Here is a 17,500-nt window from a genome sequence, read left to right as displayed (position 1 = left end):
ACCCTGTATACTGTATGGTTTATCACTTAGACAACATGACCCTGTATACTGTACGGTGTATCAGTTAGACAACATGAACCTGTATACTGTATGGTTTATCACATAGACAACATGACCCTGTATACTGTATGGTTTATCACTTAGACAACATGACCCTGTATACTGTACGGTGTATCACTTAGACAACATGACCCTGTATACTGTATGGTTTATCACTTAGACAACATGACCCTGTATACTGTATGGTTTATCACTTAGACAACATGACCCTGTATACTGTACGGTGTATCACTTAGACAACATGACCCTGTATACTGTATGGTTTATCACTTAGACAACATGACCCTGTATAATGTACAGTATATTACAGACAACATGACCCTGTATACTGTATGGTTTATCACTTAGACAACATGACCCTGTATACTGTATGGTTTATCACTTAGACAACATGACCATGTATACTGTACGGTGTATCAGTTAGACAACATGAACCTGTATACTGTATGGTTTATCACTTAGACAACATGACCCTGTATACTGTATGGTTTATCACTTAGACAACATGACCCTGTATACTGTATGGTTTATCACTTAGACAACATGACCCTGTATACTGTATGGTTTATCACTTAGACAACATGACCCTGTATACTGTACAGCATATTACTTAGACAACATGCACACACAGCAGAATAGTTTACGAAGAGAAATGGAGTGAATCACACACACACACACACACACACACACACACACACACACACACACACACACATACACACACAGACACACATACACACACACACACACACACACACACACATACACACACATACACACACACACACACACACACACACACACACACACACATACACACACACACACACACACACACACACACACACACACACACACACACACACACACACACACACACACACACACACACACACAAAGAGATTGCAGAAATACAGGTGGAAGAAAACCTCCTATCTCAGCCCCCTCTGAGAGCCAATCAGAAACCTCCTATCTCTGCCCCCTCTGAGAGCCAATCAGAAACCTCCTATCTCAGCCCCTCTGAGAGCCAATCAGAAACCTCCTATCTCAGCCCCCTCTGAGAGCCAATCAGAAACCTCCTATCTCTGCCTCCTCTGAGAGCCAATCAGAATTTGACAAATTCAACCACTGAAAAACAAAGATGCTGATGGAGAAAAAGTAACTCTCTAATCTCCCCCTTCATCCCTCAGCCCCCCCCACCCCACCCCATCGCTCCACCTGAGCTACAGTGAGAATATTGAATGAAAGGCCCTGCCAGCCAGCGTGTGTGTCTGTGTGTCAGCCAGTCAGCTAGTCAGTCAGTCACACAGGGAGAGAGGGGAGAGAGCGGCGAGAGCAGCCCAGCCAGAGGCTTTTGATCCTTGGGTGTGATGACAGGGCCTGGGGCCTGGAGCTCCCGGAGAGAGCATCCAAAGATAGATCGCCCAACCGACATCTATAACCCTGTCCCATCTATAACCCTGTCCTATCTATAACCCTGTCCAATCTATAACTCTATCCCATCTATATACCTGTCCCATCTATATTTCTGTCCCATCTATAACCCTGTCCCATCTATAACCCTGTCCCCTCTATATACAGTGGGGCAAAAAAGTATTTAGTCAGCCACCAATTGTGCAAGTTCTCCCACTTAAAAAGATGAGAGAGGCCTGTAATGTTCATCATAGGTACACTTCAACTATGACAGACAAAATGAGAAAAATAAATCCAGAAAATCACATTGTAGGATTTTAATGAATTTATTTGCAAATAAATAAATATATATATAAATATTTGCAAATCTATATACCTGTCCCATCTATAACCCTGTCCCATCTAAATCCCTGTCCCGTCTATATACCTGTCCCTTTTATTACCCTGTCGCATCTATAACCCTGTCCCATCGATAACCATGTCCCATCTTTCTGACTGATGCTGAGGATGTACAGAGATCCAACTATAACTCTTTTTTGAATTCTTTATCATTATTGACCATCTATCCTATCTCCTCTGCCTATCCAATCCTATCTATCCTATATCCTATCCTATCTATATATCCTATCTAATCTATCCCATCTATCATATATATCCTATCCTATCTATCATTTCCTAAACTATCTGTATATCATATCTATCCTATCTATATATCCTATCCTAGTGCTATCCTTTATATCCTATCCTGTCGCATCCATATATCCTATCTATATATCCTATCCCATCTATCATTTCCTAAACTATCTGTCTATCCTATATATCCTATCTATATATCCTATCCTAGTGCTATCCTATATATCCTATCCTGTCCTATCTATATATCCTATCTATATATCCTATCCTATCTATCATTTCCTAAACTATCTGTCTATCCTATATATCCTATCTATATATCCTATCCTTGTGCTATCCTATATATCCTATCCTGTCCTATCTATATATCCTATCCAAGTGCTATCCTATATATCCTATCCTAGTGCTATCCTATATATCCTATCCTGTCCTATCTTATATATCCTATCCTATCTATGTATCCTATCCTAGTGCTATCTTATATATATCCTATCCTAGTGCTATCCTATATATCCTATCCTGTCCTATCATATCTATCATATCTATATATCCTATCCTAGTGCTATCCTATATGTCCTATCCTGGTGCTATCCTATATATCCTATCCTGTCCTATCATATATATCCTATATATATATCCTATCCTGTCCTATCTTATATATCCTATCTATAGTGCTATCCTATATATCCTATCCTGTCCTGTCATATCTATCCTATCTTATATATCCTATCTATATGTCCTATCCTAGTGCTATCCTATATATCCTATCCTGTCCTATCTTATATATCCTATCTATATATCCTATCCTAGTGCTATCCTATATATCCTATCCTGTCCTATCTTATATATCCTATCTATATATCCTATCCTAGTGCTATCCTATATATCCTATCCTGTCCTATCTTATATATCCTATCTATATATCCTATCCTAGTGCTATCCTATATATCCTATCTATATATCCTATCCTGTCCTATCTTATATACCCTATCTATATATCCTATCCTAGTGCTATCCTATATATCCTATCCTGTCCTATCTTATATATCCTATCTATATATCCTATCCTAGTGCTATCCTATATATCCTATCCTGTCCCATCTTATATATCCTATCCTAGTGCTATCCTATATATCCTATCCTGTCCTATCTTATACATCCTATCTATATATCCTATCCTAGTGCTATCCTATATATCATATCCTGTCCTATCTATATATCCTATCCTAGTGCTATCCTATATATCCTATCCTGTCCTATCTTATATATCCTATCTATATATCCTATCCTAGTGCTATCCTATATATCCTATCCTGTCCTATCTTATATATCCTATCTATATATCCTATCCTAGTGCTATCCTATATATCCTATCTATATATCCTATCCTGTCCTATCTTATATATCCTATCTATATATCCTATCCTAGTGCTATCCTATATATCCTATCCTGTCCTATCTTATATATCCTATCTATATATCCTATCCTAGTGCTATCCTATATATCCTATCCTGTCCCATCTTATATATCCTATCCTAGTGCTATCCTATATATCCTATCCTGTCCTATCTTATACATCCTATCTATATATCCTATCCTAGTGCTATCCTATATATCATATCCTGTCCTATCCTATATATCCTATCTATATATCCTATCCTAGTGCTATCCTTTATATCCTATCCTGTCCTATCTATATATCCTATCCTAGTGCTATCCTATATATCCTATCTATATAACCTATCCTGTCCTATCCTATATATCCTATCTATATATCCTATCCTAGTGCTATCCTATATATCCTATCCTGTCCTATCTTATATATCCTATCTATATATCCTATCTATAGTGCTATCCTATATATCCTATCTATATATCCTATCCTAGTGCTATCCTATATATCCTATCCTGTCCTATCTTATATATCCTATCTATATATCCTATCCTAGTGCTATCCTATATATCCTATCCTGTCCTATCTTATATATCCTATCTATATATCCTATCTATAGTGCTATCCTATATATCCTATCCTGTCCTATCTTATATATCCTATCTATATATCCTATCTATAGTGCTATCCTATATATCCTATCCTTTCCTATCTTATATATCCTATCTATATATCCTATCTATAGTGCATTCGGAAAGTACTCAGACCCCCTTTTCCACATTTTGTTATGTAATTATTTTAAAATGGAATGAATTTCCACCCGCATCAATCTACACCCAATACCCGTAATGACAGGGCCTTAGTCAGGGAGGTGACCAAGAATTCGATAGTCACTCTGACTGAGCTCCAGAGTTCCTCTGTGGAGATGGGAGAACCTTCTAGAAGGACAGCTATCTTTTCAGCACTCCACCAATCAGGCCTTTATGGTAGAGTGGCCATACGGAAGCCACTCCTCAGTAAAGGACACATGACAGCACACCTGGAAACCAACATTGAACTTTTTGGCATGAATGCCAAGCATCACGTCTGGAGGAAACCTGGCACCATCACTACGGTGAAGCATGGTGGAGGCAGCATCATGCTGTGGGGATGCTTTTCAGCGGCAGGGACTGGGAGACTTCTCAGGATCGAGGGAAAGATGAACGGAGCAAAGTTCAGAGAGATCTTTGATGAAAACCTGCTCCAGAGCGCTCTGAATGTCCTGAAGCCAGGCTGTGTGCTTAGGGTCATTGTCCAGTTGGAAGGTGAACTTTCGCACCGGTCTGAGGTCATGAGTGCTCTGGAGCAGGGCTAGGGGTCTGAATACTTTCTGAATGCACTGTATCCTGTCCTATTAACTTCCGGCGCCGACAGAGATGGCCGCCTCGCTTCGCGTTCCTAGGAAACTATGCAGTTTTTTGTTTTTTTACGTGTTATTTCTTACACTAGTACCCCAGGTCATCTTAGGTTTCTTTACATACAGCCGACAAGAACTACTGAATATAAGATCAGCGTCAACTCACCATCAGTACGACCAAGAATACGTTTTTCGCGACGCGGATCCTGTGTCCTGCCTTACAACCAGTGTAACCGAGTGGATCACATGCAGCGACCAAAAAAAAAAACGACTCAGAAAAAGAGGGAAACGAAGCGGTCTTCTGGTCAGACTCCGGAGACGGGCACATCGTGCACCACTCCCTAGCATTCTTCTTGCCAATGTCCAGTCTATTGACAACAAGGTTGATGAAATCCGAGCAAGGGTAGCATTCCAGAGGGACATCAGAGACTGTAACGTTCTCTGCTTCACGGAAACATGGCTAACTGGAGAGACGCAATCCGAAGCGGTGCAGCCTGCGGGTTTCTCCACGCATCGCGCCGACAGAAACAAACATCTTTCTGGTAAGAAGAGGGGCGGGGGCGTATGTCTTATGGCCAACGTGACATGGTGTGATGAAAGAAACATACAGGAACTCAAATCCTTCTGTTCACCTGATTTAGAATTCCTCACAATCAAATGTAGACCGCATTATCTACCAAGAGAATTCTCTTCGATTATAATCACAGCCGTATATATCCCCCAAGCAGACACATCGATGGCTCTGAACAAACTTTATTTAACTCTCTGCAAACTGGAAACGATTTATCCGGAGGCTGCATTCATTGTAGCTGGGGATTTTAACAAGGCTAATCTGAAAACAAGACTCCCTAAATTTTATCAGCATATCGATTGCGCAACCAGGGGTGGAAAGACCCTGGATCATTGTTACTCTAACTTCCGCGACGCATATAAGGCCCTGCCCCGCCCCCTTTCGGAAAAGCTGACCACGACTCCATTTTGTTGATCCCTGCCTACAGACAGAAACTAAAACAAGAAGCTCCCACGCTGAGGTCTGTCCAACGCTGGTCCGACCAAGCTGACTCCACACTCCAAGACTGCTTCCATCACGTGGACTGGGAGATGTTTCGTATTGCGTCAGACAACAACATTGACGAATACGCTGATACGGTGTGCGAGTTCATTAGAACGTGCGTTGAAGATGTCGTTCCCATAGCAACGATTAAAACATTCCCTAACCAGAAACCGTGGATTGATGGCAGCATTCGTGTGAAACTGAAGGCACGAACCACTGCTTTTAATCAGGGCAAGGTGTCTGGTAACATGGCTGAATACAAACAGTGCAGCTATTCCCTCCGCAAGGCTATCAAACAAGCTAAGCGCCAGTACAGAGACAAAGTAGAATCTCAATTCAACGGCTCAGACACAAGAGGTATGTGGCAGGGTCTACAGTCAATCACGGACTACAGGAAGAAACCCAGCCCAGTCACGGACCAGGATGTCTTGCTCCCAGGCAGACTAAATAACTTTTTGCCCGCTTTGAGGACAATACAGTGCCACTGACACGGCCTGCAACGGAAACATGCGGTCTCTCCTTCACTGCAGCCGAAGTGAGTAAGACATTTAAACGTGTTAACCCTCGCAAGGCTGCAGGCCCAGACGGCATCCCCAGCCGCGCCCTCAGAGCATGCGCAGACCAGCTGGCCGGTGTGTTTACGGACATATTCAATCAATCCCTATACCAGTCTGCTGTTCCCACATGCTTCAAGAGGGCCACCATTGTTCCTGTTCCCAAGAAAGCTAAGGTAACTGAGCTAAACGACTACCGCCCCGTAGCACTCACATCCGTCATCATGAAGTGCTTTGAGAGACTAGTCAAGGACCATATCACCTCCACCCTACCTGACACCCTTGACCCACTCCAATTTGCTTACCGCCCAAATAGGTCCACAGACGATGCAATCTCAACCACACTGCACACTGCCCTAACCCATCTGGACAAGAGGAATACCTATGTGAGAATGCTGTTCATCGACTACAGCTCGGCATTCAACACCATAGTACCCTCCAAGCTCGTCATCAAGCTCGAGACCCTGGGTCTCGACCCCGCCCTGTGCAACTGGGTACTGGACTTCCTGACGGGCCGCCCCCAGGTGGTGAGGGTAGGCAACAACATCTCCTCCCCGCTGATCCTCAACACTGGGGCCCCACAAGGGTGCGTTCTGAGCCCTCTCCTGTACTCCCTGTTCACCCACGACTGCGTGGCCATGCACGCCTCCAACTCAATCATCAAGTTTGCGGACGACACAACAGTGGTAGGCTTGATTACCAACAACGACGAGACGGACTACAGGGAGGAGGTGAGGGCCCTCGGAGTGTGGTGTCAGGAAAATAACCTCACACTCAACGTCAACAAAACTAAGGAGATGATTGTGGACTTCAGGAAACAGCAGAGGGAACACCCCCATCCACATCGATGGAACAGTAGTGGAGAGGGTAGCAAGTTTTAAGTTCCTCGGCATACACATCACAGACAAACTGAATTGGTCCACTCACACAGACAGCATCGTGAGGAAGGCGCAGCAGCGCCTCTTCAACCTCAGGAGGCTGAAGAAATTCGGCTTGTCACCAAAAGCACTCACAAACTTCTACAGATGCACAATCGAGAGCATCCTGGCGGGCTGTATCACCGCCTGGTATGGCAACTGCACCGCCCTCAACCATAAGGCTCTCCAGAGGGTAGTGCGGTCTGCACAACGCATCACCGGGGCAAACTACCTGCCCTCCAGGACACCTACACCACCCGATGCTACAGGAAGGCAATAAAGATCATCAAGGACATCAACCACCCGAGCCACTGCCTGTTCACCCCGCTGCCATCCAGAAGGCGAGGTCAGTACAGGTGCATCAAAGCTGGGACCGAGAGACTGAAAAACAGCTTCTATCTCAAGGCCATCAGACTGTTAAACAGCCACCACTAACATTGAGTGGCTACTGCCAACACACTGTCAATGACACTGACTCTACTCCAGCCACTTTAATCATGGGAAATGATGTAAATATATCACTAGCCACTTTAAACAATGCTACCTTATATAATGTTACTTACCCTACATTGTTCATCTCATATGCATACGTTGATACTGTACTCTATATCATCGACTGCATCCTTATGTAATACATGTATCACTAGCCACTTTAACTATGCCACTTGGTTTACATACTTATCTCATATGTATATACTGTACTCGATATCATCTACTGTATCTTGCCTATGCTGCTCTGTACCATCACTCATTCATATATCCTTATGTACATATTCTTTATCCCCTTACACTGTGTATGACAGTAGTTTTTTTGGAATTGTTAGTTAGATTACTTGCTCGTTATTACTGCATTGTCGGAACTAGAAGCACAAGCATTTCGCTACACTCGCATTAACATCTGCTAACCATGTGTATGTGACAAATAAAATTTGATTTGATTTGATTTATATACCAAAGCTATCCTAACCTATCTAATCTATCTAATCTATCATATCTATCTATCTATCTATCTATCTATCTACAGTGGCTTGCGAAAGTATTCACCCCCTTTGGCATTTTTCCGAATTTGTTTCCTTACAACCTGGAATTAAAATAGATTTTTTGGGGGTTTGTATCATTTGATTTACACAACATACCTACCACTTTGAAGATGCAAAATATTTTTTCTTGTGAAACAAACAAAAAACAGAAAACTTGAGCGTGCGAAACTATTCACCCCTCCCAAAGTCAATAGTTTGTAGAGCCACCTTTTGCAGCAATTATAGCTGCAAATCTCTTCGAGTATGTCTCTCTAAGCTTGGCACATCTAGCCACTGGGATTTTTGCCCATTCTTCAAGGCAAAACTGCTCCAACTCCTTCAAGTTGGATGGGTTCCACTTGTGTAGAGCAATCTTTAAGTCATACCACAGATTCTCAATTGGATTGAGGTCTGGGCTTTGACTAGGCCATTTGAAGACATTTAAATGTTTCCTTTGAACCACACAAGTGTTGCTTTAGCAGTATGCTTAGGGTCACTGTCCAGCTGGAAGGTGAACCTCAGTCCTAGTCTCAAATCACCCTGCTTCACTGTGGGGATGGTATTCTCGGGGTGATGAGAGGTGTTGGGTTTGCACCAGACATAAAATTTTCCTTGATGTCCAATATGCTCAATTTTAGTCTCATCTGACCAGAGTACCTTCTTCCAAATGTTACCCTTTGGCGAACACCAAACGTGTTTGCTTATTTCTTTCTTTAAGTAACAGCTTTTTCTGGCCACTCTGCCGTAAAGCCCAGCTCTGTGGAGTGCATGGCTTAAAGTGGTCCTATGGACAGATACTCCAATCTCTGCTGTGGAGCTTTGCAGCACTTTCAGGGTTATCTTTGGTCTTTTGGTTGCCTCTGATTAATGCCCTCCTTTCCTGGTCTGTGAGTTTTGATGGCGGCGCTCTCTTGGCATGTTTGTTGTGGTGTCATTTTCTTTCAATTTTTTAATATTGGATGTAATGGTGCTCTGTGGAATGTTCAAAGTTTCGGATATTTTTTAATAATCCAACCCAGGACCTGTTTGGAGAGCTCCTTGGTCTTCATGGTGCTGCTTGCTTGGTGATGCCCCTTGCTCAGTGGTGTTGCAGACTCTGGGGCCTTTCAGAACAGGTGCATATATACTGAGATCATGGGACAGATCATGTGACACTTAGATTGCACACAGGTGGATTTGATTAATTATGTGACTTCTGAATGTAATTGGTTGCACCATATCTTATTTAGGGTCTTCATAGGGGTGAATACGCACCACTTTTCCCTTTTTTATGTTTTTGAATTTTTTGAAACAAGTTTTTTTTTTTCATTTCACTTCACCAATTCAGACTTTTTTGCATATGTCCATTACATGAAATCCAAATAAAAATAAACGTAAATTACAGTTTGTTAAACAACAAAATAGGAAAAACGCCAAGGGGGCGGTTGGGTGAATACTTTTCATGGCACTGTAGCTGTCTATTATATCTACTCCACTGTAGCTCTACTGTATTCTACACGTGCTCCTTCTCTTGCCATGTCCTACCTCACTCCACATCTATCTCTGGTGCCTGATATCTTTCTCTAATAAAACATTTTAGGGATAGGGGGCAGTATTCAGAAGTTTGACTGAGGAGCTCAAAGTAAACGGCCTGTTACTCAGGCCCAGAAGCTAAAATATGCATCCAGGGCGGAAAGAAATTGACGTCATTTGATTTTCCAATGCTTTTCTATGGGAAACACACATTTTTAGGACCCAGATTGCAGTTCCTATGGCTTCCACTAGATGTCAACAGTCTTTAGAAATTGTTCAATGTTTTTTTTTGAAAAATGAAGAATTATCGTTGTTTTTCCTCCGGTATTGGAAACAGTTTATTCCGTCTTAAATTTGATCGATTATTTACATATTAGAATATCTGAGGTTGGATTACAAACGTTGTTTGAAATGTTTGGACCAAGTTTACAAGTTACTTCTAATATTCCTTTGTAGGTTGGGCGAGCTGGAACAAGTGCATTTCTGAATCAAACGCGCCAAATAAACTGACATTTTGGGATATAAAGAAGGACTTTATCGAACAAAACGACCATTCATTGTGTAACTGGGACATTTGGGATTGCAAAAAGATGAAGATCTTCAAAGGTAAGAGATTTATTTTATAGCTATTTCTGACTTTCGTGATGCATCTGTTTGGCTAGAAAATGATTGTGCCGAGCTCCGGTGAGGGTTATTTATCTCCTGTATTGAATATACTATTTTCCATCTTAAAATGTATGATTTATTTACATATTAGGGTACCTGAGGATTGATTAGGAACGTTGTTTGACATGTTTGGACCAAGTTTATTGGTAACATTTGGGATTCATTGTGTATGCATTTTGAATGAGGTGAAACCGGTGGATTAATGAATGAAGAGCGCCAAACAAACATACTTTTATGGGGTATAAAGAAGGACTTTATTGAACAAAAGGACCATTTGTTATGTAGCTGGGACCCCTGTGATTGCAACCAGATGAAGAGCTTCAAAGGTAAGGGATTTAGTTTATCGCTATTTCTGACTTTCGTGGCATCTGCTTGGCTGGATAATGTTTTCATGCGGGGCGCTGTCCTCAGATAATCGCACGGTGTGCTTTCGCCGTAAAGCCTTTTTGAAATCTGACAATGCAGCTGGATTAACAAGAAGCTTATCTTTTAAATTATGTATGACACTTGTATTTTCATGAAAGTTTAATATTACGATTTCTGAAATCTGACATTTGGCGATCTGCAATTTCACCGGATGTTGTCGAGGTGGGTTGCTTGAGGCACGCCAAGCCATAACTTAACAAGAGACTGAATGTCTCTGTCCTTGTGGTGTGTGTGTGTCGGAAGTTATGAGTCCTTGTGTGTGTTCTTGGCCTTTTGTAGACACACAAAGCTATTCTTTAATTTTTCTCTTAGCTGGAGTCTTATATACAAGGTCCTATTCACGGAAAAAAAACTACTTCAGATGCTGTCTATTTCACAGTCCATTTCAGACAATATACTAACTCCCATAGAATTGTGTGTATGTGTGTGTGTCTGTGCGTTAGTGTGTGTTTGTGTCTGTGTGTGTGTGTCTGTGTGTGTGTGTGTGTGTGTGTGTGTGTGTGTACCTGTGCTGGGTCGACGTCATTGAGCATCACTATGGAGGTGCAGTGGTAGTCCAACACCAGCCTCCAGAAATCCTTCACTGTGTTGGGTAGAGGATGCTGGGTCACGATGAACGCTGACGGCTGCTTATAACTCTACATGAGGGAGGGAGAGAGAGGCCGGGAGGGGGGGGGGGGGAGGGGTAGGGAGGGGGAGGGGGAGAGAGGGAGGGGTAGGGAGTGGGGGTGGTGGTAGGGAGGGGAGGAGAGGAGAGGAGGGGGAGGGAGGGAGGGGGAGGGAGCGGGAGAGAGGCAGGGAGGGATGGAGGGGGGGAGGGTTAGGGAGGGAGAGAGAGGGTTAGGGGAGGGGGGGGAGGGGGAGGGAGGGAGGGTAGGGAGGGAGAGAGACCGGGAGGGGGAGGGGGAGGGAGGGAGGGGGGGGAGAGAGGGAGGGGGTAGGGAGTGGGGGGGGAGAGAGGTAGGGAGGGGAGGGGGGGAGGGGGGAGGGAGGGGGAGGGGGGGAGAGAGGGAGGGGTAGGGAGTGGGGGAGGTAGGGAGGGAGGGAGGGGGGGGAGGGAGGGAGGCAGGGAGGGATGGAGGGAGGGAGAGGGAGGGAGAGGGAGGAAGAGGAAGGGAGGAAGAGGAAGGGAGGAAGAGGGAGAGGGAGGGGGAGGGGGAGAGAGAGAGAAAGAGGTATGGGGAGGGAGGGGGAGATTTGAATTAAACTCCTAATTACTATTTCCATTGACTACAGGTTTTTCTCCTTTTCTAGATATAGAGAGGATAGCCTGGACCCAGATCTGATTGTATGTTGTCTTGATAATTCCTATGGTCATGGCAACACAGCACAAACAGATCTGAGAACAGACTACTGAGAGTTCAGTCCTTACGTCCATGAGTGCAGCATTGCAGTGTGTGTGTGTGTGCGTGTGTGTGTGTGTGTGTGTGTATGCAGTGTGTGTGTGTGTGTGTGTGTGTGTGTGTGTGTGTGTGTGTGTGTGTGTGTGTGTATGCAGTGTGTGTATGCAGTGTGTGTGTGTGTGTGTGACATACGTCCATAAGAGCAGCGTTGATGTAGTTGGAGCTCTCTCCGTCGATGGTGATGAGGAAGGGCAGACAGCGGTCAGGAGGAAGAACATCCATACAGCGGTTCTTCTCGTGGTTCCTGGGGAGCAGGGCGATACTACAGTCCTCCACCCGCAACGTAGGAGTCACCATGTTCAGAGTCTGGAGAGAGAGACCGTAGAGGTTACAGTGGGTTACAGGGTGATACAGTGGGTTACAGAGTGATACAGTGGGTTACAGAGTGATACAGTGGGTTACAGAGGGTTACAGTGTTTTAAAGGGCGATACAGTGGGTTACAGTGGGTTACAGGGCAATACAGTGGGTTACAGTGGGTTACAGTATGTTACAGTGGGTTACATTATGTTACAGTGGGTTACAGTATGTTACAGTGGGTTACAGTGGGTTACAGGGTGATACAGTGGGTTACAGTGTGTTACAGTGGGTTTACAGTATGTTACAGTGGGTTACAGTAGGTTACAGTGGGTTACAGGGCAATACAGTGGGTTACAGGGCAATACAGTGTGTTACAGTGGGTTACAGTGGGTTACAGGGCAATACAGTGGGTTACAGTGGGTTACAGGGCAATACAGTGGGTTACAGTGGGTTACAGTGGGTTACAGTATGTTACAGTGGGTTACAGGGCAATACAGTGGGTTACAGGGGTTACAGTGGGTTACAGTGGGTTACAGGGCAATACAGTGGGTTACAGTGGGTTACAGTAGGTTACAGTGGGTTACAGGGCAATACAGTGGGTTACAGGGGTTACAGGGCGATACAGTGGGTTACAGTGGGTTACAGTAGGTTACAGGGCAATACAGTGGGTTACAGTGGGTTACAGTAGGTTACAGTGGGTTACAGGGCAGTATGTTACAGTGGGTTACAGTGGGTTACAGTGGGTTACAGGGCAATACAGTGGGTTACAGTGGGTTACAGTGGGTTACAGATACAGTGGGTTACAGTGGGTTACAGGGCAATACAGTGGGTTACAGGGCATACAGTGGGCTACAGTGGGTTACAGGGCGATACAGTGGGTTACTGTGGGTTACAGTATGTTACAGTCTGTTACAGTATGTTACAGTGGGTTACAGTGGGTTACAGTGGGTTACAGTGGGTTACAGTTACAGGGCAATACAGTGGGTTACAGTGGGTTACAGGGCACAGTACAGTGGGTTACAGTGGTTACAGTGGGTTACAGTAGGTTACAGGGCAATACAGTGGGTTACAGTGGGTTACAGTAGGTTACAGTGGTTACAGGGCAATACAGTGGGTTACAGTGGGTTACAGGGCAATACAGTGGGTTACAGTGGGTTACAGTATGTTACAGTGGGTTACAGTGGGTTACAGTGGGTTACAGTGGGTTACAGGGCAATACAGTAGGTTACAGTGGGTTACAGGCAATACAGTGGGTTACAGTTGGTTACAGTGGGTTACAGGGCAATACAGTGGGTTACAGTGGGTTACAGGGCAATACAGTGGGTTACAGTGGGTTACAGGGCAATACAGTGGGTTACAGTGGGTTACAGTATGTTACAGTGGGTTACAGTAGGTTACAGTGGGTTACAGGGCAATACAGTAGGTTACAGTGGGTTACAGGGCAATACAGTGGGTTACAGTGGGTTACAGGGCAATACAGTGGGTTACAGTAGGTTACAGTGGGTTACAGGGCAATACAGTGGGTTACAGTAGGTTACAGTGGGTTACAGGGAAATACAGTGGGTTACAGTAGGTTACAGTGGGTTACAGGGAAATACAGTGGGTTACAGGGAAATACAGTGGGTTACAGTAGGTTACAGTGGGTTACAGGGAAATACAGTGGGTTACAGTAGGTTACAGTGGGTTACAATGCGTTACAGTGGGACGAATCTACAGTCCTCCACATGCAACGTAGGAGTCACCATGTTAAAAGTCTGGAGAGAGAGACAGAGATACTAGGGGTTAGAGGGTCACATGGTCTTTAAAGGATGGTCCAATAGCCACCGAGCTGTTTCTAAAAGGGATGGTTCAACAGTCCTCCATGTTTGTTGGGAAAGAGCCACTGATTGGAAAGCCCTTACCTACATTATCAGTATTTGTTTTCTTTTTGCAGATGGGGTTTTCTTCTGTAAAATATGTCTGTCTACTCCTCACCCTGAATGAGGAAGGACCCCTACGGACGAGAAACTCACCCTGAATGAGGAAGGACCCCTACGGACGAGAAACTCACCCTGAATGAGGAAGGACCCCTACGGACGAGAAACTCACCCTGAATGAGGAAGGACCCCTACGGACGAGAAACTCACCCTGAATGAGGAAGGACCCCTACGGACGAGAAACTCACCCTGAATGAGGAAGGACCCCTACGGACGAGAAACTCACCCTGAATGAGGAAGGACCCCTACGGACGAGAAACTCACACTGAATGAGGAAGGACCCCTACGGACGAGAAACTCACCCTGAATGAGGAAGGACCCCTACGGACGAGAAACTCACCCTGAATGAGGAAGGACCCTACGGACGAGAAACTCACCCTGAATAAGGAAGGACCCCTACGGACGAGAAACTCACCCTGAATGAGGAAGGACCCCTACGGACGAGAAACTCACCCTGAACTCCTCTTTAATCTGGGAGGAGTTGGTCTGGGGGTCCAATCGGTTCATGTCATAGTAGACCGAGCGAAGCTGATTGGCTGGGATGGTGGTGTCACCACAAAGACACGCCTCCAAGATGGCGTCGTGGATAAAGACATACTGCTCCTGGGGAAATAAAGATCAATATTTTATGAAAAGGTCAGAAATAGTTGATGCGTTTTATGTGGTGACTACAGACAAGAACTAAAACGAGGCTAAATCAGTAACAAAATAATATAAGATAACAGAAGTGATGGAAGGGGAATCAAAGATGACACACACACACACACACACACACACACACACACACACACAACTAGAACACACACAGAGGTGTTGAAGGGGGTGTCAAATACAGTTCAGCAGTCCTCATCTGGTTTATCTTCCCTGATTGACTGTTTTTTACTGTATGTTGTGTCTGGTTCAACAAAAGGCCTCATAATTCCCTGACGGGTTGTTGCTGTGTTTCATCTATGACATCAACATTTACCAGCAACATATCCTATAGAATATTTTAGTATATTTGTCACATGCGCCGCACATAACAGGTGTAGACTTTTCAGTAAAATGCTTACGAGCAACTTTCCCACTTAACCCAGAAGCCAGCCGCACCAATGTGTCGGAGGAAACACCATGCACCAGCTACGCACGCAGCTTAGAGGGGTACATCGCTTACGAGCCTTTAACTAACGACGAAGAGTCAATTAAATTCTAATACAAAAGAAAATAGTAACACAAGGAATAAAATAAACAAGTGTTGAGCTACAGGGAGTACCAGTACCAGATCAATGTGGAGCTATATACAGGGAGTACCAGTACCAGATCAATGTGGAGCTATATACAGGGAGTACCAGTACCAGATCAATGTGGAGCTATATACAGGGAGTACCAGTACCAGATCAATGTGGAGCTATATACAGGGAGTACCAGTACCAGATCAATGTGGAGCTATATACAGGGAGTACCAGATCAATGTGGAGCTATATACAGGGAGTACCAGTACCAGATCAATGTGGAGCTATATACAGGGAGTACCAGTACCAGATCAATGTGGAGCTATATACAGGGAGTACCAGTACCAGATCAATGTGGAGCTATATACAGGGAGTACCAGTACCAGATCAATGTGGAGCTATATACAGGGAGTACCAGATCAATGTGGAGCTATATACAGGGAGTACCAGTACCAGATCAATGTGGAGCTATATACAGGGAGTACCAGTACCAGATCAATGTGGAGCTATATACAAGGAATACCAGTACCAGATCAATGTGGAGCTATATACAGGAGTACCAGTACCAGATCAATGTGGAGCTATATACAGGGAGTACCAGATCAATGTGGAGCTATATACAGGGAGTACCAGTACCAGATCAATGTGGAGCTATATACAGGGAGTACCAGTACCAGATCAATGTGGAGCTATATACAGGGAATACCAGTACCAGATCAATGTGGAGCTATATACAGGGAGTACCAGTACCAGATCAATGTGGAGCTATATACAGGGAGTACCAGTACCAGATCAATGTGGAGCTATATACAGGGAGTACCAGTACCAGATCAATGTGGAGCTATATACAGGGAGTACCAGTACCAGATCAATGTGGAGCTATATACAAGGAATACCAGTACCAGATCAATGTGGAGCTATATACAGGGAGTACCAGATCAATGTGGAGCTATATACAGGGAATACCAGTACCAGATCAATGTGGAGCTATATACAGGGAATACCAGTACCAGATCAATGTGGAGCTATATACAGGGAATACCAGTACCAGATCAATGTGGAGCTATATACAGGGAATACCAGTACCAGATCAATGTGGAGCTATATACAGGGAGTACCAGATCAATGTGGAGCTACGTACAGGGAGTACCAGTACCAGATCAATGTGGAGCTATATACAGGGAGTACCAGATAAATGTGGAGCTATATACAGGGAGTACCAGTACCAGATCAATGTGGAGCTATATACAGGGAGTACCAGATCAATGTGGAGCTATATACAGGAGTACCAGATCAATGTGGAGCTATATACAGGGGTACCAGATCAATGTGGAGCTATATACAGGAAGTACCAGATCAATGTGGAGCTATATACAGGGAGTACCAGATCAATGTGGAGCTATATACAGGGAGTACCAGATCAATGTGGAGCTATATACAGGGAGTACCAGTACCAGATCATTGTGGAGCTATATACAGGGAGCACCAGATCAATGTGGAGCTATATACAGGGAGTACCAGATCAATGTGGAGCTATATACAGGGAGAACCAGTACCAGATCAATGTG

General features: G+C 44.2%; 1 protein-coding gene across 2 annotated transcripts in view; it reads right to left on the bottom strand.

Moving 5' to 3' along the window:
* LOC112238841 (receptor-type tyrosine-protein phosphatase mu-like) overlaps positions 1-17,500 on the bottom strand; it is a 503,654-nt gene that overhangs the window by 12,142 nt on the left and 474,012 nt on the right. For both annotated transcript variants that reach the window (XM_042308178.1, XM_042308179.1), the window contains 3 exons: positions 15,175-15,324; positions 12,580-12,753; positions 11,551-11,682 (listed from right to left, as the gene is read on the bottom strand). In XM_042308178.1, the coding sequence (XP_042164112.1) occupies positions 11,551-11,682; positions 12,580-12,753; positions 15,175-15,324 (456 nt within the window). The remainder of the gene's footprint in view (positions 1-11,550; positions 11,683-12,579; positions 12,754-15,174; positions 15,325-17,500) is intronic.

Source organism: Oncorhynchus tshawytscha, linkage group LG28 (assembly GCF_018296145.1).
Source record: "Oncorhynchus tshawytscha isolate Ot180627B linkage group LG28, Otsh_v2.0, whole genome shotgun sequence".
Lineage (NCBI taxonomy): Eukaryota > Metazoa > Chordata > Actinopteri > Salmoniformes > Salmonidae > Oncorhynchus > Oncorhynchus tshawytscha.
Note: the sequence above shows the minus strand (reverse complement) of the source record. Positions and strands in the feature narration are given on the sequence as shown.